Here is a 23,021-nt window from a genome sequence, read left to right as displayed (position 1 = left end):
AGAGAATGCAGAGCTTCTCTCACACGCGGTGATGGGATGGCGCCGCATCATGGCGGCAGTCGTGGCGCTTCGCCGCTTCGCTCTCTGGCGTTCAGCTTTCATGTCGCATTTTTGATAATGAGCCCAGATCACAGCCTCTGTCTGTGAGACCTTGTGCTCCTTAACCAGTACAAGTCCTTGATTCCAGATTAAATTTATGCTGCCAATGCAATCACGGTGTATATTTTATTCCTGCGCATACATTTCAGGAGTGTGAGGTACAGTAAACTGGATGGCTGATGTTCGTCGTGAAGGTGTACAAGGTAGCTCATCCGGTAGCTGCAAAGGCGTACCTCTGGGTGGTGTTTTCAGAGGATATACTTGAGCTGGAGGTAGCATCCCACTCAGCACAGCTGATCTACGATGCGGTGTAGAAGGCGCCGTCTGAATAGTGGAGCGAGTGCGTTTATTCCCAGTGGTGGTTTGTGTAGCCTGGTTCATTTGCTGACGCTTCTCGACTGCCAGAGGAAGCAGTTCAGCAAGAGAAATATGTGGATAACGTGAGCCGGAGCGGAACACATGGAACTTGGCGGCACTTCGCATTTTTGCCAGGTTGAGAACGAGGTCTTCGGAGTGGGTTGTATGCAAGTATTCGTCTGCTCGAAGAGCTGTTTCCTGGCGTTCCTGGCGCACAACACGTGTTCTAGAGGCCACACAGTGATTGCGGTGACAGTTGTGAAAAGTATGAGCAACGCAAAGGACACCCTGGATAGAACGTGTAGCGTTAGTTCTTACTGCACACCGTGGCATAACTTCAACGACTTACTTCGGCTTTAATGGATATGTACGCCTTTCTAGGTCTGATAGCTGGCATACGATAAGGAAGAATACACGCTTGCACATCCCATTGTTGCAGAAGGAGGTGGACGCGACCATCTTGACCTCGCAGGATCTCAAGCACCCGCCCGAGTGCCGGTGTAGCCTCACCCAAGTCGACCAATAAGAAGCCTTCCAACCGAGCTATGTCTTCGCCAGGGAGACTTACTGACAGACATGGCATTAGCAGCTCATCATCAGCCTCTCCGCCTTCAGCTTCGCTGATGGTTGGCAAGACAGACGCTGTGAGAGACTTGCTTCGAGGGATGAGTGCTGCGCCCTTCACAGTCTGTGTGTTCACTGAAAAATCATTCAATGTTAGCTACGTGAGGGAATCATATCCTCTAAGACGTACAAGAGAGCTTGCTGTCTGAGGCTGCATCGAGATGTGCCATGCCCATAAGCTGAAGAAAGATCTGATCATGTGCGAGTGCCTGAACGCACATTCCGGCTTGACGTCGTAGTCCCTCTTGAGTCGTTACGAAGCCACCACTGACAAGATGGCGGACAGCATGGGTAAAGCTCATTGAGTGGGCAATATCCTTGCTTGGTGCATGTCGGTTGGACAAAATGCTGCGACTACGTATGACGTAGTTGTACGATTCGAAGCCTTCCGTTGCCATAAGAATAGCAGGTCCGAAGCGGCGAATATGGAGCACGAGATGGAGAAGAAGATGAAACTTCGGTTTATTGAACCACTGAGTCGTCCATAGAGCTGTTGCGGCCAAGAAATCGTCAATAGCTTCCTGCAGCATAACTAGGTAGCTGTCAAGCTCGCGGATTTCTGGCTGGAAGACTAACGGACAAAGCCGGCACAAGGCTAGCCAGGCTTCATATGCTTCTGGCGGGACCAGATCGTAGAGTACTGCTGGTGCAACTTGGAGTATCACGCGGAAATCGCGGCCTGTTAAAGACTTTGCATATTGGACGAACGTCGAGCCTTGCAGATCGAAGAGACCAAGACCGGAGACATTAAGGCTTGAGAGGCGGGCCTTCAACGTCTGTTTACCGGCAGCAGACTGCCTGGAGACGGCATCACGCCAGAAGTACTTCGCGAAGCCTAGCAAGACAACATGTAGTATCTCTACTGGTGTGTCTGCGTTTGGATCAATATCTGCAACAAGAAGTTGAGTATCCTAAGACAGTGGGTTGCAAACAAACGTACCATCAAGAGTAAATATAGGATTGAGAATATCTTCTGGTGCTCGCCCATCAAGAAGTTGGTCGAGCAGCTCTCGAAATCCGGCACTCGCGGGACGTCCTTCGTCTTGATTTTGGGTCTTGAGCTTTGCGAGCTCTGCTGTGAGCTGCTCGAGGAACGCAGTAAGATGCTTGTCCTTTGCACCAGATTGTGTTGCCGTAGCATCTACGCGGGATGGTCGACCACTCTCGACGCAGTCCCATTGTTTCCGAAGTTCTGCAATAGTGTGCTCCCGTGTGCGAGGCGCACCAAGTGTGAGAAATGCTGAAAGAAGCCGATGCTGTTCCTGAGCTGATGTTGGGCCTCTGGACGTGTCCTTCTCTCCACCTGTGCAAACGCGACAGAAGAACTTTCCTGTCATGCCGACATGGGAGGCTAGCTCGCTTTGCATTGGGTTATCTCCAAGGAATGCAAATGGCCACGGAACGTAGATAACTTCTTCATTAAATACACAGTCCCAAGCGACGAGACCGTGGTCTTGGAGCTCTCTAAAGGAGCCGGATACATGAGATGGTAGGTTGCGTTGCATTGATCGGAAAGACGCACCTTAGATCCGCAGAGATACCCTCTAACATCTCAAGTGGAGCGGCAACATTTGACGTTGATAGGAAATGGATATTATAGGGTAGGTGGACATGCTCACGCGGCAATCCTGCCAGCACAAACAGGAACGAGTTATGCTTATTCCATTTCTTAGAGCTATTGCCAGAAGTGTCATCACAATACATCCATAACGGCAAGGGCAGAACACGACGGCCCTGGGCTTTCGCACGCCATGCGTTGAGGGGAGGATGTTCCCACTTCTCGATATGTCGACAGGGACGCGAACTTGAAGTTGTCTGGCTTCTTTGACAGCTGCATTTATGACGCCGAACGCCTATCGGAGATGAGAACAACCATCAAACATTAGTGATGCTGCGCACCTATAATCTGGTCTGGCGACGGTAGTTTATAGAGCGCAAATGACTCAAGGAGCCGTGGAAAGCTTAACTTGAGTGCAGAGAGCGGCACATCACGACAGTCCCGCTTTCGGCCTGCTTCAATGACGAAGCCGTCTTCGAGCACTGTCATGCAATGTGCTTGCGCGTGCATCGAGCCGTTCTTCATGAAGAATCGAACGGGCATTACTATGGCAGGTTTTCCCGTGCCATCGAGGTCAGCGAGACACGGCTCGTGTATGTAATAGTCTTGCTGTCCCTCAGCATCGCGCGCCATGATGCCGGCATACTTGGGCTCGACTTCAGACAACCATCTGTCAGCCTGACGGGCCTCAGACAGGTGTGGCGCACTCTTCTCCGGATACAAATGTAGCAGAGGGCGAACCATTGGATTGGCCATCTCCTGCGTGGCAGTTTAATTAAGCGTATTCAATGCACCTTGTAAGCGTGACTCACATGTGTCAGAATTGTTCCGAGGCTTGTCTTGCAATAGTAATTCCCAAGAGAGCTTTTGACCATCTCCGGCTGGGATCCCGCTGTCTTGAGGACAAAAGCGCGATGATCTTTGACAACGCGGACGCTGGGTAAATCGAGAGCACCGAGTTGGGTTGCGAACCACCGGGTGACGTCCATCTCGGCCTCTGAGAAAGCTGCGCGGGGAAATGCACCCAGAACATCGATGAGACATTCCTATATAACGAGTTCAGTCCACTAATATACTCTTGTGTGCCGGGATGACACTAGCCTTCTGGCTGCGCCATGGCCACCATTCCTCATTCTTAGGTGAAGAATGTTCTTCTCTTTCGTAGTTGTCATCTAGTGATATCCCATGTAAATGTTTAATCACTGATAACTTAATGTCCGACGCGTTACCTTGAGCGTGCTCAGCTGGACGAAGCGGATCGCTGAACTGCGGGTTTTCAAGCTGTCCGTCACCGCCATCACTGTCCTCTTCATCAGAGACATCCTCTACATAGGGACGAGGATAGTTGGTGAACGGCACGGTAGTGTGAGCGTTCATATGGCTTTGCTCTGCACGGCGGCCTAGTCGCCCACCCCAATCATCGTAAATCTGGCCTGGAGGGTCTGTTGGAAGGTGAGGACCGTGGATTGCAACTAAATCACGCTCCCATATACTGCGAGGGGTCATCTCGAGTGTGCTGTCATTGTCCGGATCAGGATCTTCGTCGTCGTCCGAGACAAGTAAGCGGCTTTGTCGTGAACAGTGCTGCTGCGATGGCGTGCTGGGAGAACTTGGTAGGGCAGCTGGCACATTATACACAACAGTAGGGGTTGCACTGGTATAGTATGGATCGCGAATAGGAGATGAGGGTGGTAGAGGCGAGGTGGGGCGAGCAGCTGGAGAGGCAACAAACAGGTCACTAGAGGGAACTCGCCCGTCATATATACGTAAACGACGAGTGTGCTCTATGGTTTCCTCGTGCTTAATTGCCATCTTCAAGGTGAGTGGGCGAACTGTCGCTGGGTCGCATATCTGACAGATGTACTTAGACCGCTCGACACAGAAGACTGCATGCTGGTCAGCTCAAAATGTACTTCAAGAGCAGAGAAAATGCGCACCTGATTCTTCCTCAAGCTCTTCCTGTACAGTATGAGCTTCACTGGAAGCCTCTTCGTACTCATCACGCGTCCGTTTCATCCTCGAGTTGGGCGACAGTAAGACTGCTAGCTGGTCTCGATGTACCTCTGTGCTCCCTCGGCCTTACACAGGCATTTCCTGCTTCACACCATGCGGAAAAGCCTCTCATTGAAAATCGGATTGTGGAATACACAAGATCTGGAGTGCAATCCGCTGATAGTGGTTACAGCAGAGTCTGCAGCGTGGTCGAGCGAAAATCGAACGGATTTCTGACTGAAGCGCGCAGATTCTGCTGCAATCGGAATCTGGGTCGCACGACTATCAAAATCGCGCGGATAGTGCCCAGGGCGCTGTCCGCGGGGGCCCTGTGTACATCGATGCGACGAGGGAGAAGTCCCATTACGTCACAAATAGATCTAAATAATGTTTTATTGTTGAGCGGAAGCATCAGATATGGCCGGAAGCTGGCATCATCCGTACAGGACACGCGCGATGCAGTAATATGCCCGGGACTGACATGGACAACGAACGGTGGTGTTCACAAGCGCTCACGGCGACGCACCCGTATATGGCAAGGACCGCCGGCAAACACCAATGGCCACCGGCGAACACCGGTGGTTACCGCTGGAGGTTGGCGAACGCCGAAGTTGCAAGTCACGGGCTTATAACTCGCGCGATGGAGCTGTCCTGAGATCTTTAGCAAACTCAGAATTTGACGACGGAGGATATTTATATCGGAAGCACACCGGGTGGAGTTATAAGCCCGTGACTTGCAACTTCGGCGTTCGCCAACTTCCAGCGGTAACCACCGGTGTTCGCCGGTGGCCATTGGTGTTCGCCGGCGGTCCTTGCCATATACGGGTGCGTCACTGTGAGCGCTTGTGAACACCACCGTTCGTTGTCCACTGGAACCCATCGGAATACAGCAGCAACTGGTGAATATTGCTGTGTATCAGTGGCAAGTAGTGGGGTATGTTGGGATATACCAGTGTTCAGCATGTTATGCTGGCTGCCACTGGTATTTGGTCCGGTCGATTCACATGGCAGGTGGCAGACACCACCAAACACTGGTGACATCCACTGGCAGGCAGTGGCCACTATCCATCAGCATATGCTGTTTATTGTTAGTATGTCATTGAATAATAATTTTTGGCATTTTTCACTGGTCTTTGGGCAAAAGTGTGTGACATTGGGCCATGGTGTGTGACTTGCTTTCCAGGTTGGGCTAACTCTCATGAACAAATTGTTTTAAGACTAGTATCTGGCAGGTTTGGTCTCATGCTTTGTGCATAGATGGCTTATATTACACATATTCTCACTCAGAAAATATACATTTACCTGAGAATCACAACAACAAGGTTCATAGCTGTTGAAATATTAATGTGACTGCTGGCAGCCTGCCCCCACTGCCTGATAGCTCATTCCTGAGCTTATAGAAAGTTTATAAAAAATCTCAGGAGCCTCTAACCAGGTCTGTGTAGTTTAATATGCTTCAAAGAATTACTTGCAGCTGCTTCCACTTGGGGACACATCCGGCAATCAATTTTACACACCTTTTGCACTCAGACAGTGTACCGCGTAGAGACACTTCAGTGAGAGCTGAGTTCTGGGATAGTGCACAGTTCAGAGGAGAATAGGCATCTATACAGATGCCGGTGGCTAAGCATGTATTGAGCTTATTACAGAAAAATATTTGTATCTATATTGGTACTTGATAAGCCAGTGGCTTCAAGCAATGTTTGATGCAAATTGCTGGTGATGTGTGCCGGTAGCCGGTGGCAACCTGCGAAGCCCAGTGGGATCCGGTGTGTCTCACTGCCGCCCACTGTTACTCACTGATACCCACCAGCCAACAGCAGCAGCCACTGGAGACTAGCACTGGACTTCACTGGATACCAGTGGGTGCCAGTGAGTACACCCCATATTCAGTGGAATTTGGTGTAGTTGTCAGTCCCGGGCATATTACTGACCGGGTGGTTCATCGAGCAAGGTTTTTCTGAAATGCGCTCATGGGTGGAAAAACCGTCATCTTCGTAGCTGTCTTGACGTATGATGAGGTAAGTTTCTACATTGTCATATGTGCGCGGACGACAACAGCGTTAATCCAGGCTTCTTTGACGGTCGTCATTGGTGTTAGCTGATCTCCGTCCCGTTCTCGCCAGAATATCAGCTGAGCTTCCATGGGTGACAAAGCCGTGTGCAGCTTATTTTCGCAGACGCAGCTGCCAGTGACGTCGAGAACTTTTCAGCTCTTCCCTTAACACCGGCAATCGCCGATTACACCCACGCTGGATCCTGCAAGCGAACCATCCGACTGTACGCCTCTCCACTATATAACACCGTTCAGTCGTCGTGGGCTACCATCTAACCACCGGGTGCACCGCTGTACACCATCGCGAATATCTTCACAGATACTTTCTTAACATGAGTTCCCCTGCCATAACGCTGCCCACGGAAACAATCTATGATATCGTCTTGATCGTCGTTATCCAGTACATAGATGATCTAGTCCTTGGACCTCTGTCTTTATGCGCGAAGACAGAGAAAGGCGAAACCAAAGAGGTAAATTCATCTCTTGGATCGGTCGATTTGGTGGGTCCAGCTTTGCTAATCATCAGTCTTAGGACCTTGAGCTGACGAGCGAGAACCCAGTCTTACCCTTCCTGGTCGTATCACTTCAGTTCCGCCATGTTACATTGGAAGTACTGTCCCAAAATCTCGGTATTCCATTACAAAAAGAAGGTATTTGGCGGTACGTGAAACGAACCGCATCGAGTCTATGTGCAACCGTGAATAGCAATCAATGTTAGACTCGAGGGCAAGCCGTGGGCAAAGATCTACCCTGTCCGCAAGTTCTGGGCAGATTCGGAAGATTTGGACCTGTCCACACTATCTGAGACGACCGTTATCGACCATTATGGCGACTCAGACGTGCTGGCGGTGTATGTTTTGCTGCATGTGACACGCAAGGTTGTGGAGACTATACAGCGCGGTAACAGATCATTTCACCTATCGGACAACCGGCGCCAGCTGCCAGATATCAATGCCTTTGGGACAATTGTGGACAAATTACATGGCCACTATATGCTCTGTCCTAGGGTGTTCCAGTTGCTCATGCAACCATCGTTGCAAGGATGCACGACTCGGTCTCTCATCAGTTAGTCTCTGGTCGCTGTTCAGTGCGGGTCTTTCACCTGATGATTCGGACCATTCGAAAATACCAGCACAGACATATGATGGCCCGTTGACAATGTTGACGGCGCAGTTCTTTCAGTACTCAATGCAACTTTTACTTGGAACTGTCTCTGAGGCGGAGGTGAGCTCAAGAAACTTTACTATGAGCGGAACTTGTACCGATGATAGCTGACTCGGAGCAGGCTACTCTGTCTTCTATGGCGAGCCTTATTCGTAGCGTCAAACGTGACGATGAAGCCATACTCGCTAGATGGAAACTTACTGTACCTCTCAGTCAAGCCATCGGAGCCTCGCGGGTATGTTTGAGTTGCTAGAGTTAGTGCTAGTGCTCAGATATCTTCACTTTAGTTGACAAGCTGGTACAAGGTCCTAAATGGCTTGAGCGGCCATAACAGTAGCGGCCAAACGACGGAGATAGCGGGAGAAGCTAGGCAGCTTCGTGACGTATTTTTAGGGCGACTCAAGGAGATGGGCATCTCCCCCGCCCTTGTAGCTTTGGAGGTACAAGATCAACTAACGCAGCTCTCACTTGAAGGTCTGTAACATCCATGCTGCTAAACTTCAATTTATCTCGAGTGGCTTGCCAATACAATGCAATCATAAACCTTACAAATTTCGACACGTCACCTGAGCTCTCGGTGTTACCTCTTGATTTGCATCAGGCTGTGAGTAGTCCCTAGTACGCGAGTGCGCTGTGACGCCAGATCTTGGGCGCTGTATAGGAGAAAAAGCGTTTCTGCCACCGCTATCTGCATGAGCTAGGCCTGTAGACCGAAGGAGACGAGGGTATAGATCGGTCAACGCGATTGATAGCTGTGCGAAGACTGAACGTCTGTGCGGTAACGCGCCCCGCGGCGCCCTACGCGTGCAATAACTCAGCAACCGCGCCACAAAGTCTCTACCACCAGTTTGCGTCTCCTGGCATCCCTCAAGCTTGTTGTATCAAAACGCACCGCCGACCGCTTTTGAACAAGGATTCAGCACATTTATCTATTTTTCCGCTCTTTCCGCCTTTTCTCGTACCTTTTCTGTACTACTTGAGCTTAAGACTTATAATAGTGTACAGAGAAAATAGCAGATCCGCGACAAGCTTCCCACTCCTCTTACACCATGTTCCGAGTTTGCAACTGCGCTTCCTCTCCGAGTCGATGTCCTGCGGCGCTCTCGCTGGTCTCCGAAGCCACCTCGCGATTACTTTTCGAGCTCTCGCGTGCTCTTGGATCTCTCCCATCCCCCTCAATTATTTATCTTATTATATTACCATTACCTTAGGTTGGGCCCCTAAGGTCTGAAGTTGAACGCACGCCAGCGCATCAGCGGATTGCGAGAGGGTTATCAGAGTATGGCAATATGCTCTCTTTGATATTGTCGTACGCGCATGGATGGCTCACGAGCAGCGGTTTAGGCCTGTTAGACTGTCTACCTCAGCGTAACCTTTCGCATTGGGATTGCAGCTGGGGTCCCTTAAGGGGGCGATATATGGCTGTTCTACTTCCGCTAAGAGCGGCTGACGCCTCCAGGTTCTCAGGACCATGTGCCGGTAAGATCGGCAATTGCCGGCTACATGCTTATCGTGGCGAGCCACCTGACTAGACCTGACTAGATCTCCTCTCCGAGCCAGATACAGCGCAGTTCAGTTACCGTGAGCTGTCCTCTAATCTCTATGTGTACACCTGCATGCTACGGTGCATGCTCAGTATGAGTTCTTCATCCCCAACGCTGCCCGCCGAGACAATCTATGATATCGTATCGATTGTAGTTGTCCAATACCTAGACGAACTCCTCGAGCCGTCCCAGCCAACGACGAAAGGAAGCAACAAGGCACGTCTACCTTTTCAATCATGCATATGGAGCTATGCTAATGGTTAGCGTCAGGACCCTGGACTGACGAAAAATAACCCAGTACTACCCTTCCTCATTGTATCGCTTCAATTTCGTCAAGTCACGCTGGAGGTGTTGTCTGATATCCTCAGCATCCCACTGCGCAAGGAAGGTACCTGGCGGTGTGTAGGACAGATCATCTAGAGCTTATGTGGAACCAGAGCTAATTGAAAGTAGACTGGAGAGCAAACCATGGACGAAGATCAATCCCGTTCGCAAGTTCTGCGCGACTTCGGTCGAGTTCGAGGCGCCTACCCTAGCTGAGGTGACTAAATTTGTTGATAGCGTCAAATCAGACGTGTTGGCGGTGTATGTCATGCTGCACGCAGTGAATAGGATCATGGACAAACTGCAGCGTTGTGCCGTACAGGCAGTGCCCAGCTTACATGGGTTAAATCAGCTTGAGGATGTCGGCGCAGCTAAAACCCTGGTTATGGACAGGTTGCCTGTCTATTTACCGCGCTGCCCTTCGGCATTTCAATCGCTGATACAACAGCCCATGAAAGCGTGTCTAATTGGTGTCCTCATTGGTTAGTTCGGCTTCTGTCTGGTACAGGTTTTCTGGCTAAACAGTCTTATGCATTCAATGTTTAGCACAGGGGTATGACACACCACTCTCGATTTTGAGGATACAATGGGCTCAGTGCTCAGCAGAAGCTGTACGTGGCGTTGCTTCAGAGGTAGGCTGAACCAGAGATCATACGTTGGGTCTGTACTGACGATTGCCGAGCAGGCCTCCTTGTCTGCTATGGCGAAGACTATTCGCAACGCCAGGCAAAACGATGCGTTCGTGTTCAGACAATGGAGGTTTAATACCCCTTTCAACCAGGCCATTGGGGCTCCACGGGTATGTACATATCCCTGGAGTCAGAGCTCGTGCTGAAGCGCCGGTATGACAGTTTAGAAGCTGGTTCCTCCTTCTGAGCCATCTGAGCAGTATACGTGGCAGCTCGAACGGGGCAGCAGAGGTGAAAGAAGTGGCAGTACAGCTCCGTGACCTCTTCGCAGGACGGCTCCTGGACATGGGCGTTCCTCTAGTCACAGATCCTTCAGATGTGGAGCAGCTAATATTGCAGCTAACACTCGCACATCCGTGACACGTGTACTATCTGCGTTCGAGCGATTCGCCAATGCGCTGCGGTCAATAAATTTGTACTAGTATCTCCTGCATCCTGGCGTTGCTCCCCTAACGGTCGGAGTCATGGACTGCTTCCGATAGGAAGGCCACTCCTCAGGCCTCAGGTACGGACGCGAAGTCGACATCTCGCGCAGCCACTCTCCGTGAACCTGAAAAACTGCTTCATCGTGGGCTCGGCCGCGGTGGGCGGTCCGGAACACCTCTGCGACTAACATAACTCGGTGCCTGCTAAATGTGCCGTTCACAGCCTGCTCACGGCGCTGCCAACAGGCACGCTGCGTCTAGGGCGGCACATACCTTAAGCATGCCACTTTCTCCATGAATCGTCCGCACAAAGAAACGCTCTCGGCGATAGGCTGCAGCCTCCGAGTGGGGTCTCATGCTGGCCGTGAGATGGCGAGTGTGCGATGGACCGCAGGATACGGTGGTGCATGACAACGAAAAGAGTACTCAAAGCTTACGGGGATGATATTAATGCTGGATACTTGGGCTTGCGCAAATTTTCTCCGACACGAACGAAGGTTTATTGGGATCCGGGAGGAATTGTCCCGCATGAGATCTGCATTCTCTCAGGAAGGAAATATTTTCTCAAGGATAGGCGCTTGTGTACGGCACTTCCGGCCGCTCCGCCACGAGGGCCGGAGTGGCGGCAGAGCTTTGTTCTAGCGTCGATCATTGCAGGCAGCTTACCTCCGTGATTTGTGCCTAGCAGCCAGCGCAACGCTCAAAGGTGCACTACGGGAGTGGGACGAACGCAGCCTGAACTGTATGGGTTAGAATCCACCTCGATTCCACCACCAAGACAGAACTTGGTGCGTGCAACATTCGAGCTTCTGTGCATAGATAATACCTGGAGGTCTAAAGGCCTAATGAGCCAGCTGATGCCCATCAGGAGGGTCGCTGCCATGGGGAAGATGAGGTCCCATGCGGAAGAATGGAGAATATGATATCAACCGTGCCTTTGCCGTCACTTCGAGCGATCTCCCCAGCCTGCTGCTCCCAGGAATCATCGTGCCTTTGCAGTTACTGGTGGACATGTAACCACAGACGCTCCCATATCTACCGTGAGATGCTGATGGCTCGACAGTAAGAGTAGATATCAGCGAGATCAGGTGTGTGCTGTTGAAGCGTCCGATCCTTTCGGTAGAAGTTGTATAAGAAGATACGGGCTGATATCGCCTCTTAGAGCTTTTTACCCTCTTGCTCATCCCCTTTGCAAGCCCAGGACTACGCTGCTGGCCAGCAGTGCTTTCCACAATGGCGAACGTAACCGTAACACTTCCCGCAGATGCAGCTCCTATGTAAGTCACTTCGTCGTCACTCCAAGTTACGACCACTAAGTCATTATCCGTAGCGCTGGCCCATTGGTGAGCAAGAGCACGCTATGCCGTGACCCAAGGTGACATCAGCTTTGCAGCTTCTGGGCTACCTCTTCAACTGGGGTCTATTTGGTGTTCTATCCGCACAAGTCTGTAAGTGCCGTCGATAACTCTGATCTCTAATGCTGACTCGGAGTTAACGATGTCCCGCGGCAGATTTGTACCACATCGCGTTCCCAAGGGATCGCTGGACAATGAAGACCCTAGTCTACGGCGTCTATCTCGTCGAGATGGTGCAAACTATTCTGGTAACGCATGACGCTTTTGGCGAGTATGCGAGGGGGTTCGGGAACTTGAAAGCCTTAAACGCGGAAGGACTGCATTGGATAGCAGTGCCTGTCTTTAGCGGCATAGGTAAAAATAGGCTCTATTGGGTCTCTCATTGCATGCTTACCCGAGACGACAGTTAGTGCAACGGTGCAGATGCATTACGCCTATCGCATCAGCATACTCTCGGGCTCAAGGATACTCGGCCTAGGCATCTCCGTAGTACGTCTCGGAAATGGTGCTTTAGCAGCTTGACGCTCAAAGTGCTTTAGATTGCACTGTTCCAAGGCTCCTCTGCGATCGCTCAGGGCGCTCAGGCGTTCATCGTTGGAAGTATCGCGAACCTTGCCACTACCAAGGCATTTACCAGTTGCGCTGTACGCCGTCCGCTTCGACTTTCAGAGCAGCTGTGCTTATATTACCACGTCTCAGATCTGGCTTGCCGCTACTGCAGCTTGCGACGTTATCATTGCCGGGTGCATGACATTCTTCGTACGTTTATGGCGCCATCTACATAGGCATCAGCAGGCGTACTTATGCAGATGCCCGACAGCTCCTGAAACATGACAGCAAGCTCCCTGAGACGCACGCTCTTATAACAAAGCTCGTCCGGCTCGTCATCGAGACGGGCACGCTGACAGGTGCGCACGTCTCCACAGCCCAACTCACTCACCCGAGCCCGCTAACATGTGTTCGCCCGCGCATCAGCCCTGGCAGCGACGGTAGACCTCGCCCTCTTCCTCGCGTTGCCGCACAAGGCGTACCACGGCTGCGTCGCGCTGACACTCGCGAAGCTGTACTCGAACTCGCTCCTCGTAATCTTCAACAGCAGGGTTCATATCGTCGGCGGGCGCACGCACTCTTTCGATTCGGCCGAGGACGCGTGCAACTCAACGCCGGCGAAGAGCCGGCCCGGCGCCGTGAGCACGATTCGCTTCAATCCTTTCGCAACCTACGCATCGCTTGGCGGTGTGCACGCCCACGAGGAGTTGCGGATAGAAACAAATTCTCGGTCAATACAGGTGGAGGACCAGGTGCGCTTCTATCCTTCTCGTTATAGAAGTACCGGTGTTGACGTTATGTCTGACTTATCAGGAATTTTCTGAAAAGAAGTTCGCCAGCATCGTGCCTGAGGTCTAAACGACCCATATTCTCGTTTCATTCACTTCATTGTTGACACTTGGCATCCGAAATATTCCCAGATAGGAAATCTATCCATGATTACTATAGCGTTATAATGTTGGTGTAGACTACTGTATGTAATACTGTGTATATCCTGTGGGTGTGAAAGCACGGCGGCTTTGATAGGCACATTCTCGGCCTCCGCTCTGCGCTCGATGAGTGATGGCCAACGACAAGTCCATGCAATGTACAACTTAGCGCATATGGCACTACAACTTGTTATGAGGATGATGAGCAATATGAGCCTGAGCTTTGGAAATGAAAGTATGATACACCGAAGCCGCAGCTGTAGCATTAATGGTCATGCTTCACAGCCTGTGCATTCTTGTGCAGCCAGAGACGCGACTCGTCTCCTTCACAGAATTTACAACAGGCGCGGTTTTAATCTCTTGTAAAGCAGTTAATTTTGATGCTTACTCCTATTACCATTGCGTAATGAAAGGGTTAAGTCGGAGTGGCAAGAGGCTTTCGGAGTTCAAATCTCCTTCAACACCACGTCAGAGCGGGTACAAAGGTCCATAACAACACTGTCCTTACCTTCGGTTAAGACGAGAAAATCTACGCTCTCGATCTGCCCTGGGTGAACTCCAAGTGGACTCTCGCGGCAGGAAGCTGCGTTCCATGAGCGTGGTCGCAAAATGGGAGGGACGACCCACGGCTTGTCCCGCTCTTAGGGGATATCACTCGTGACAATGTTGGACTGGACGGTGCCCAACAACGTGAGGTGCTTTCCACTCAACATTCTACTGATGCAGAGTGCTAACTAGCCATATACGATAGGTTCTCATACCCACCACTCACATTATCCGTCATGCCCGGACGGTCAACTTCGGCTTCGAGTTCCAGTCATTCGAGGACCAAGTTGTAGGCGTGTGGAAGCCCGTGGACACCTTTGCCGGCGTGAATTACCCTGTCCAACTGCTGACAACTTGTTCTATCCGCTTACTAATGCCTTGGACCCTGTGAAGGGTCCCGTGCCCGAGCGACCTTTATCCGACCCCAAACTGCCTCTAACATCAGGCACACTGCGTCGAAATACGTGGTGGAATACGTGAGTGCACCCCATCCCGGTCCTAGTGTCTATTCTTGACGATGCAATACTAGATCCTGGACACAGCGTGGGAAAGGGCGTCCCTGTCACCGCCGTGCGCATAGGCCAGGCCTGCAAACCGCCGAGGCAGACGAGCGCGTGGGGAATGACTAAGTGAATTCTGATCCTGAAAAAGTCGGGCATTGAGCTAATTTGACTCCCTGCCACGAACGGCGCGTGCGTGCCTGCCCTGTATCGTGAGCTTGTATTGATGGCAATGCACACTGCCCATTGTATGGATCCCCGCTCCCTATAGCTGTCTGCCAGGAGTAGACGCCCATATTCTCAGATGCCCTGAGGCTATCATCTCGATAAGGAAATATTGCGGCTGCTACAAGAAGCGCCCATCTGCTTTGAAACGCTACCAAACGCAAGAAGGGTATAGTATGGAATACTTAGATTTGGTTTTCCCAATCTTTTCTTTCCAGGGTTCACTGGGTTAGCCTTTCAACCAAGCTATCCTGGTGTTCGTGGGGGACTAATTCAAAGACCACCTACTAATCTGCTTAAGTACTCTAAAGCCTCACTTGCCTGTTTACAAGGGACTTTTTAAGGAATCTTAGAAGATGGGCTGTAAGAAGGTTTGGTTAGTAGCTTAAGGACTAGCTACTTGGGTTAGTAGAATAGGGTTTTTAGATAAGTAAGATAAGAGGGTAATAAAGACAAGTTAATGTCTTGGTTAACTTAGTAAGCTTTGGCTAGTAAGAACAATTTAATATCCTTAGAGGATTTGTATAACTTGAAGTAGTCTGAAGCTTCCAATTTAGAGTTGAAGATCAAGAATAGATTTAATCTCTTTACTGCTAGTCTAATTACTGTAAGCTCTACAGGAGACGTACCACAGTCTCAAATAATAATGCCACTAGCTCTCGCAGTCTAGGGTTAGTCAAATAGTGAACTCATGCACTATACCAAGGGCGTTTCCCTTCAGGTTATTTGAAAGTCAGAGGCTCTACTGTGCTTAAGGAATTTCCTAGGCTTTAAAGAAAGGAGTCTATTCTCTGAGAGCTAAAGAGCTCAGGGGATTAACTGCAGGTTTGCTGCTAGCTAAATCCTTGAGAGTGTGTGTGGTGCTTGGTGGGTTGGTGTGTTCGTGTCCTTTTTGCTCTCAGAGAACCTCTCCTATTTATACCTTTCAGCCTGTTGTTCCTTAGCCAATAGCAAAACTGGCTCTTCTATTCTACTGTAATTACTAAGCTACTTCTACTTTTATTAGTAAGCATTTTGTCTGTATTAGTCAGCCTTCTGTCTGTTTTACTAATGTATTGGTAAGCTATTACTAATGTTTGTTAGAGTATTACTATATTTTGGTAATTCATAGCTGTTGAGCATAGACCTTTACTAAGCATAGTTTCTAGATTACTAAGAAGCTGAGTCATATTATTAGTCATTGATTCACTTTTAGTAAGCTTGAGTGTTTATGCTTACTTTGCAGCTCTGAGTAAGCAGTTTCTTTTTGATTTGAATACCTATTATTCCTTTAGTTTTCCTATACTTATAGTTATGGTGCATGACACCGCATCAACGTTCTTTTGGGCTCGAGGGTACTGGGCTTCGGTATCTCTGCAGTACGCGTCAGAACTATGACAGCATTTTACCTGATGTTGGATGTGCTTCAGATTGCGCTGTTACAGGGAGGCTTTGCGATCACTCAAGGTGGCCATGCCTTCAAGATTGGCAATTTCACCAACCTGACAACCAAAGCATTTCAATTTGTCAGCATTGCAGTACGCTGCCTCTCATATCTCTAACTATCATCAGAGCAGCTCTGCTCATATTGCTGCATTATAGATATGGCTTGGAGGTAGTGCATTATGTGACGTGATCATTGCAGGATGCATGACATTCATTGCAAGTTACCAATGCCGTCTGCACTTCCATTGGCAGATGCACTGATGCTGGTGTATGAGCAGCTTCTGACAAAGGACAGGAAGATGCCCGCGACACACACTATCATGATGAAGCTAGTGCGGCTTATTATAGGGACAGGCATGCTGACAGGTGTGCACCCCTTCACTATCGCCGATGCCCTCGCTTACATTATTCTACTTTCACCGCGCATAGCCATCGCGGCGACCATCGACTTGACGCTCTTCCTCACTTTTCTGCATGATTTGTACTACGGCTGCATCGCGCTGATGCTCGCAAAGCTATACAGCAACTCGCTCTTCGCGCTCTTCAACAGCCGCATCCGCAGCATCGGTGGGCGCAACACGCTGTACCTCTGACCCGGCAACCTGCACAGTTTCATAACAACTAAGGGCCAGCCGGGAAACGTGGATTCCCGCGGCGTCGTCAGTACTATCCACGCCTTGGACTTCAATGGCGCGCACAGTGCGACAACGACAACGAGATCACTCGACGACAGTGTGCATATAGATGAAGAGAGCTGGGTCAACACTGGCCTTGGATGTATCCAGATAGAGTACCAGGTGATCTATCTTTGTTTTATGCCCTCTAAAATAGTGCTGACATGTGTCAGGGAAAGACGTCAGAGCCTCGCGATGCTCTGTAAGCCGCAAAGCTCTGTATCCCAAGATCATCAGCTCTCTGTGGCTGTCAGGGTTTGGATACACGTTTGGATACACTGGTTTTGTAAATGAGATATATACTAAATTATCTCAGCAAATTACGCCAGCCGGCAATTTCTTCCGCCACAGTAGCTTCATTTTTGAGAGAGTGCTGATCTTTTGTGGGCACCTCCTTCCAACAACTTTTGCTTGTATCGGAGAGAACTTGCGCATGCTGAATCACTTAAGCATTATTTTCATCGCCAGCCTTATCCCATCCAAAGGTTCACTTTGTTGCCAGCGCGGGCTTTGCCACAGTTAGATCGCCATAACAAACACATGTTAAGCTTACTTTCTTTAATGTTTCTGTGAATGCAGATTATCGATGCCACTGTGTAGTGAGAGAAAGTGGACGAATGCTCTATCAGATCTTGTCTCGCCTTTCTATGATCGATTTAACTAGTGCTGCACTCATACCAGCCTACATTACAAACCTCTTTGTCCTCCAGTAACACACTTAAGCGTGCACATTCCTCTGACATGGCTGAATACTGCGCGTTGCTGGGCTAGATCACAGGATTTCTGAGGTATCATACACGACGTATACCACACCTTCAGTACACCAGTGTCTGCGCCACCCTGCGCTGGGTGAGCGAGGGAGAGAGAAAGGTCCATGATCTTGACTGCGGGCTGACTGAACAGAGCGTGAGACTATTGTCACGTTGAGAAAGAGAAAAAGCTGACAATCTAGAAGAGGTCCTCAGCTGCCAAGTTCGCTGCATGCTCTCTGAGCCTAGTAACCCACTTCTGCATGGGAATGATGGGAAGCACATTGCTGAGCTCTTGGAGCTGATTCAGTTCAGCAGCCTAGACACGGGAACTTATTAAGTTACACCGGACTAGCCACCCAGAAGCGCCCATTAAGGCTCCAACCGTTTAGTTTACGTGTAAAATTTTTTTCTCAACACACAGTAAACAGTTGTAAATGTTTATAAATAGTTTATAAACAGTAAACAAACAGTTATTACAGGGATCTAACCCACTCTAGTGGATTGCGCCAGATTAGCCTCTGAGAAACCTGTGTGAGCCTACTGCTCTACTTGAGCCTGAAAAGAGAGGTACAAGTGTCAGTGCTTGAGCAACGCAAGGTGCTTGCTTGATGCACAAGAGAAAAGCGAGGCCGCAGCTTCCTACTTACAATATTGATGTCCCAAACACTAGGCCTAACTCGGACGTGTATAGATAGTGCACCTACTCATGCGTACAGGGAAGGAGCAATGCGTGCATCACATCCCGAGCACGGACCGGCCATCAGGCAGCATCTGAACACTCCATACCTCAAGCATTGTGCTATGGTCATTCCTATGGCCCACTGGTGTCCTCTACGCATGGTACGCAGATTGCAGGTGCACAAATAGTCTTGATCGGCCAGTGGAGGTTGTGAGAGGACAAACACTGGCAATTACAAGCTGCGGGAGCGGTATTGCCAGGCAGCACTGTACTACGAGGGTAAGACCTATGAAGGCGTCCGTGGGGCTTGTAAGAAGCTCGCAGTTCTGCCTTTAGAAGGTTGGCATGTCCTATCATTGACCTTGTCGTTGAGAAGTGGGCTGATAACCTATGCAAGTGTTAGCCTGGCACTTCGGGGGTGGCACAACATACTCTCGCGCTAAGACTTCAAGAGCTGGCCTAGAGAAGACTGCCGCATGGGTGCAGACCTCTGATAGCCCTTTTTTTAGAGTCAATCTGCCTTAGTATTGCATGTGGTACTGTCATCACTCAATGAGGTTGAACTAATATTAATATTGTTCCTCTTGAATGAAGTATGGGCTCATGACATTCCTGCATACTGCACTCTCGCAGGTAGGCTGCCAGTGCCCACAGTAAACTATATGTAGAGGAGCAATCAATAAATACATGTTATATTATATTTATAATGTTTGCCTTCAGACTGTGCTCAAAACAAGTTAGGATCATGACTACCATTACTCCCAGTAAGTCTCAGGGCATAGGCACTTGATACAGTGCGTCGGGCTTGGGGGTTCAAAGAGGCTGCCTGAGGACGATGCACAGGCGGTACAATGCACTCTTCAGCCCAATAAAGGTCAAGTCTGTTAGCAAGACTATGAATGTACAACACTAAAACCCTTTATAAACAACAAGAGGAAACTGTATGTTTACTGTGTATAAATGCTTACACCAAGTTTACATGAGTTCATTGACACACACGGAAATGGTAAACAGTAATAAACATTTATACACAGTAAACAAATAAAACAGTTGGAGCCTTAGCGCCTATAAGTGGCTAAGACACTGAAAAGCCCAAAAAATGGCACAGGCAGGAATCAAACCCACAGCCTGAAAGTAACCACGGTGCACTATACCACTAAGGCATAAGACCTTGCAAACATTGGGTTGGAATTGGCCTATAATACCACTTTTCCACCTTAGTCTTAGCTGCCCAAAGTCATATTAGCCAATTATTACTATACTATTACGCAGATGCCCTCAAAGTAAGAAACAATTTTTTTATCCCTGTTTTACTTGCTCCAGAGGCCCCCCTCTCCCATCCCTCACTTTATATACCTTTCGACGGCCCCTATTTTGTCATTCTCCTTGATTGGGCCCAATCGCTGCTTTTGCTCTCCTTTGCTTATGCCGCATGCAGCGCGGCTATGCTGCAGCTCTGAAATCGAAACAGCAAGTGAAATCAAAAATTTTGAGCTTAAATTTCCCGCCTGCAGAACCACATCCACAAGGACAGCAGTCACGGAGTGCAGCGAAGCGGCCTCTTGTTAGGTATTAAAGCAATGAAATGTAATTGTACAAAGGTGTATTCTGATGTTATGGCTAAGACACTGGTGTGGCTAAGACACCAGCATGGCTAAAACATTGAAATATTAAATATCTGCTATCGATTCTGCTTATTGTACATATGTATATTCTAATGGCATGGTTAAAGCACCAGTGTGGCTAAGACACCAGTGTGGCTCAGACACCAGTGTGGCTCAGACACCAGTGTGGCTCAGACACCAGTGTGGCTCAGACACCTGAGTAGATGAATTATACTCAAGTGGAATCAATGGCAAATATTCAATGCCTCAATGTCTTAGCCATGCTGGTGTCTTAGCCACATCAGTGTCTTAGCTGCCCAAAGTCCTATATTTTAGCCAATTATTATGTATCAAAGCAATGGAATGCAATTGTACAAAGGCATATTCTGATGTTATGGCTAAGACTTTAAGGTGGAAAAGTGGTATTATAGGCCAATTCCAACCCAATGTTTGCAAGGTCTTATGCCTTAGTGGTATAGCATGCCGTGATTACTTTCAGGCTGCGGGTTTGATTCCTGCCTGTGCCATTTTTTGGGCTTTTCAGTGTCTTAGCCACTCATGGGCGCTTCTGAGTGGCTAGTCCAGTGTAACTTAATAAGTTCCTGTGTCTAGGCCACCGAACTGAAACTCTTGGCTCTTGGTGCAAACCGCAGAGGGTGACGTCCTAATTCTTCGCTGATGGACAACGCTCACGAGCGCAGGAAGCCTGTCATCTACCGGTACCCAGTAAACAATCAGCGTTAGGTCAAACTTCACCTGGCAAAAGTACTCATGAAGCAATTTCCCAGTATGCATCCAACATATATCAAGAAGGTTACTTATGAGTAATTAAAATGGCCCAGTCTGATGTATTTTTCCTGACCCGGGCCTTCCGAGGACATGAGATGCTGCCTTGCAGGATGACTCAAAGGATGAATGCCACGCCGCACCTTGTGCCGCACAGGCTGCTCCTCTGCAACCTCCTCAGCCAGTCGTCATAAGAAGGCTTCATTTTACCTTATTACAACTGTTAACCATGTACTTCTGCTATTTATAAGTGCAAGCCGCCAGGTAATCAATGTTTGTTGTGCTGCAGCAAGAAAGATTCAAGTCGACTCTGGCAATTACACCATGCAAAGCTCAGAAGAAAGTTGGACAGGAAGAGTCTTTGTTGGCATGTTATGTAGGCCTCCAGAGAGGAGGCTGAACCCCTTATAAGTAAGATTAGGGAAAGCTTCTCTCGCCACATTATGAAGACCCCCAGAACTCATGATTCTCCAATCTCACGCCCCTGCAATACTAATTGGGGATACAGTGAATTAATTGTAGGAAGGGCCACTCATTGCGCACATTGCCATCTCTGCTGAGCTCACTGTGGGAATAAGTATGACTGGGCTGCCAAACCTCGTAGATTCTCTACTGGGAAGATCATCGGATTTATGGCCTCGTACACATTGCCACTCCTCGGCTGGCATGAGTACGCTACTGAGTGTATCACAGATAGACTGTGGCTTTATTCAGCTGAGGCAGCATCTTTGGTGCTCGTGCAGCATGCATGATGTCTTCCCGTAATGTTCGGGTCACAAGCTCTTCATCCTCGCCATTCCATTGATCACATACTTGTCTACCTTGAATAGTTTGCAACAGCGTGGCTCCTGATTTTTTTGTTCTTCAGAGCTCTGCAATCTATGGGGCAACATTATATCCTGCTATGCCTCAGGTCCACAAGGTGCGTCTCGTTTTGACTTCCCTCACTATCATGGGCCTGATCCTCCGTAGCGAAACATCTGAGCAATGGATCCTATCATCCCTCCGCCCTTCTACATTCTGCTCGGGAATATCTGACTCCTAGAGTTATGTGCAGAGTAGATATGTGTGGCGCTGCTGATTGTGTTGTTTGGCGGTTCAATGCAAGTGGACGGGCAACTGTTTCTTTCCCCCTCACATTAGCATTGCCACTAATTCTGGGGACGATCTCGCAGCGTGCGGCTGTGCCACAGCGGAGCACACCTGACATCCGCACCGGGACCTTTAGTGGGTATCGCCACCGCAGAGTGCTCAGAATAAAGGCGCCTACAGGGTGGGATATATGATATTCCCGGCCGCGGTCTCCACCTTTTCTCTTAAGGAAGGCGAGAACGAGCGACGGGCGCACAGGACATGCCCCCGGTGGATGCCACCAGGCCTGTCATTTTTCGCGTGGCTGACGTTTTGAGACAAACGCTGTTGGCGCAGTCTGGAGCTTCCGCGATGTCGCCGGAACGGTGAACTCAGTCGTCACAATCTGTGCGTCCCAATCTCATTTTGACAGGCAAGGATCTGGTGTAATTTGCTGAGGCGCCGCACCTGCCCCTTGGTGCACATTATGTCTTTGAAACAGAACAGCTCCGCGACGCCTTTGCAGGACAATTTATAAAAACGAGTGTTTCTTCGGTCTCAGAATCTCCAATTGTGGAGCAGCTGATATTGCAGCTCACATCAAGAAAACCTCCGGGTGTTGGAGGCTTCTTGGATTAGATGGCATGTCTTAGTCTGCCTCAGGCATTGTTGGGACCTGTCTTGGAGGTGTTACCCAGCATCATCGAGGCACCCAAGGCATATCGGTCCGATCCCAAGACGCACTGCAAGCGACGTCAAAATGTTTGGACATTTTCCTGATGCAGATACGCGCATCGAAAATTTTCGTATAATTTGTACTTGAGCTATTCACTGATGTACTGTGGTCAATAATTTGCATCACCTAGTTTTGCATTTCAATCTCCTCATAGCTGGAATTATAGTTGAATTCAGACGGAAGAGTCTCTCCGTCGCTGTGATGGATATCTTGTAGTTAGAATATTATTGAATCATCAATCCGTTCCTTACTTCATTCCGAAGTAATACACCCGCAACCAGTACTACAGGTCGAAGCCAGGGGCGTACCTACCAAGACTCCGTGCTTTCGCGCCGAGAGGATATATATGGTATTACAT

General features: G+C 49.4%; 5 protein-coding genes across 5 annotated transcripts; 4 read left to right on the top strand and 1 right to left on the bottom strand.

Moving 5' to 3' along the window:
• Nucleotides 1–225: 225 nt before the first annotated feature.
• On the bottom strand, nucleotides 226–4,015 carry PHACADRAFT_100553 (uncharacterized protein; the record flags this gene model as incomplete). The annotated part of the gene is made up of 8 exons (XM_007398541.1): nucleotides 226–791; nucleotides 856–1,128; nucleotides 1,211–1,969; nucleotides 2,021–2,544; nucleotides 2,603–2,933; nucleotides 2,980–3,397; nucleotides 3,451–3,684; nucleotides 3,734–4,015. 8 exons carry the CDS (start codon nucleotides 4,013–4,015, stop codon nucleotides 226–228), a joined length of 3,387 nt encoding a protein of 1,128 aa, XP_007398603.1.
• Nucleotides 4,016–6,768: 2,753 nt separating this feature from the next.
• On the top strand, nucleotides 6,769–8,405 carry PHACADRAFT_186428 (uncharacterized protein). The gene is made up of 6 exons (XM_007398540.1): nucleotides 6,769–7,186; nucleotides 7,219–7,346; nucleotides 7,405–7,751; nucleotides 7,819–7,910; nucleotides 7,972–8,085; nucleotides 8,138–8,405. Exons 1-6 carry the CDS (start codon nucleotides 7,019–7,021, stop codon nucleotides 8,330–8,332), a joined length of 1,044 nt encoding a protein of 347 aa, XP_007398602.1. The 5' UTR covers nucleotides 6,769–7,018; the 3' UTR covers nucleotides 8,333–8,405.
• Nucleotides 8,406–9,481: 1,076 nt separating this feature from the next.
• On the top strand, nucleotides 9,482–10,829 carry PHACADRAFT_260483 (uncharacterized protein). The gene is made up of 6 exons (XM_007398539.1): nucleotides 9,482–9,610; nucleotides 9,665–9,792; nucleotides 9,848–10,200; nucleotides 10,265–10,350; nucleotides 10,404–10,517; nucleotides 10,570–10,829. Exons 1-6 carry the CDS (start codon nucleotides 9,488–9,490, stop codon nucleotides 10,765–10,767), a joined length of 1,002 nt encoding a protein of 333 aa, XP_007398601.1. The 5' UTR covers nucleotides 9,482–9,487; the 3' UTR covers nucleotides 10,768–10,829.
• A 633-nt stretch (nucleotides 10,830–11,462) lies between these two features.
• PHACADRAFT_148765 (uncharacterized protein) lies at nucleotides 11,463–13,560 on the top strand (the record flags this gene model as incomplete). The annotated part of the gene is made up of 9 exons (XM_007398538.1): nucleotides 11,463–12,109; nucleotides 12,163–12,175; nucleotides 12,226–12,280; nucleotides 12,344–12,541; nucleotides 12,594–12,676; nucleotides 12,727–12,831; nucleotides 12,887–12,946; nucleotides 13,008–13,095; nucleotides 13,163–13,560. The coding sequence occupies exons 1-9, from the start codon at nucleotides 12,066–12,068 to the stop codon at nucleotides 13,558–13,560; spliced, it is 1,044 nt and encodes a 347-aa protein (XP_007398600.1). The 5' UTR covers nucleotides 11,463–12,065.
• A 3,028-nt stretch (nucleotides 13,561–16,588) lies between these two features.
• Nucleotides 16,589–16,954, top strand: PHACADRAFT_198306 (uncharacterized protein; the record flags this gene model as incomplete). The annotated part of the gene is made up of 1 exon (XM_007398537.1): nucleotides 16,589–16,954. One exon carries the CDS (start codon nucleotides 16,589–16,591, stop codon nucleotides 16,952–16,954), a length of 366 nt encoding a protein of 121 aa, XP_007398599.1.
• Between the last annotated feature and the right edge of the window lie 6,067 nt (nucleotides 16,955–23,021).

Source organism: Phanerochaete carnosa, assembly GCF_000300595.1.
Source record: "Phanerochaete carnosa HHB-10118-sp unplaced genomic scaffold PHACAscaffold_8, whole genome shotgun sequence".
Lineage (NCBI taxonomy): Eukaryota > Fungi > Basidiomycota > Agaricomycetes > Polyporales > Phanerochaetaceae > Phanerochaete > Phanerochaete carnosa.
The sequence above is the reverse complement of the archived record's forward strand: the minus strand, read 5'-3'. Positions and strand labels throughout refer to the sequence as shown.

Bases quoted from the DNA above. Each gene is read 5' to 3' on its own strand.
- PHACADRAFT_186428 (XM_007398540.1), top strand. From the start codon at position 7,019: ATGAGTTCCCCTGCCATAACGCTGCCCACGGAAACAATCTATGATATC. The intron at 7,187-7,218 runs GTGGGTCCAGCT...CATCAGTCTTAG, and splicing joins CTCTTGGATCGGTCGATTTG to GACCTTGAGCTGACGAGCGA. The intron at 7,752-7,818 runs GTTAGTCTCTGG...CGAAAATACCAG, and splicing joins CACGACTCGGTCTCTCATCA to CACAGACATATGATGGCCCG.
- PHACADRAFT_260483 (XM_007398539.1), top strand. From the start codon at position 9,488: ATGAGTTCTTCATCCCCAACGCTGCCCGCCGAGACAATCTATGATATC. The intron at 9,793-9,847 runs GTGTGTAGGACA...AATTGAAAGTAG, and splicing joins CGCAAGGAAGGTACCTGGCG to ACTGGAGAGCAAACCATGGA. The intron at 10,351-10,403 runs GTAGGCTGAACC...ATTGCCGAGCAG, and splicing joins TACGTGGCGTTGCTTCAGAG to GCCTCCTTGTCTGCTATGGC.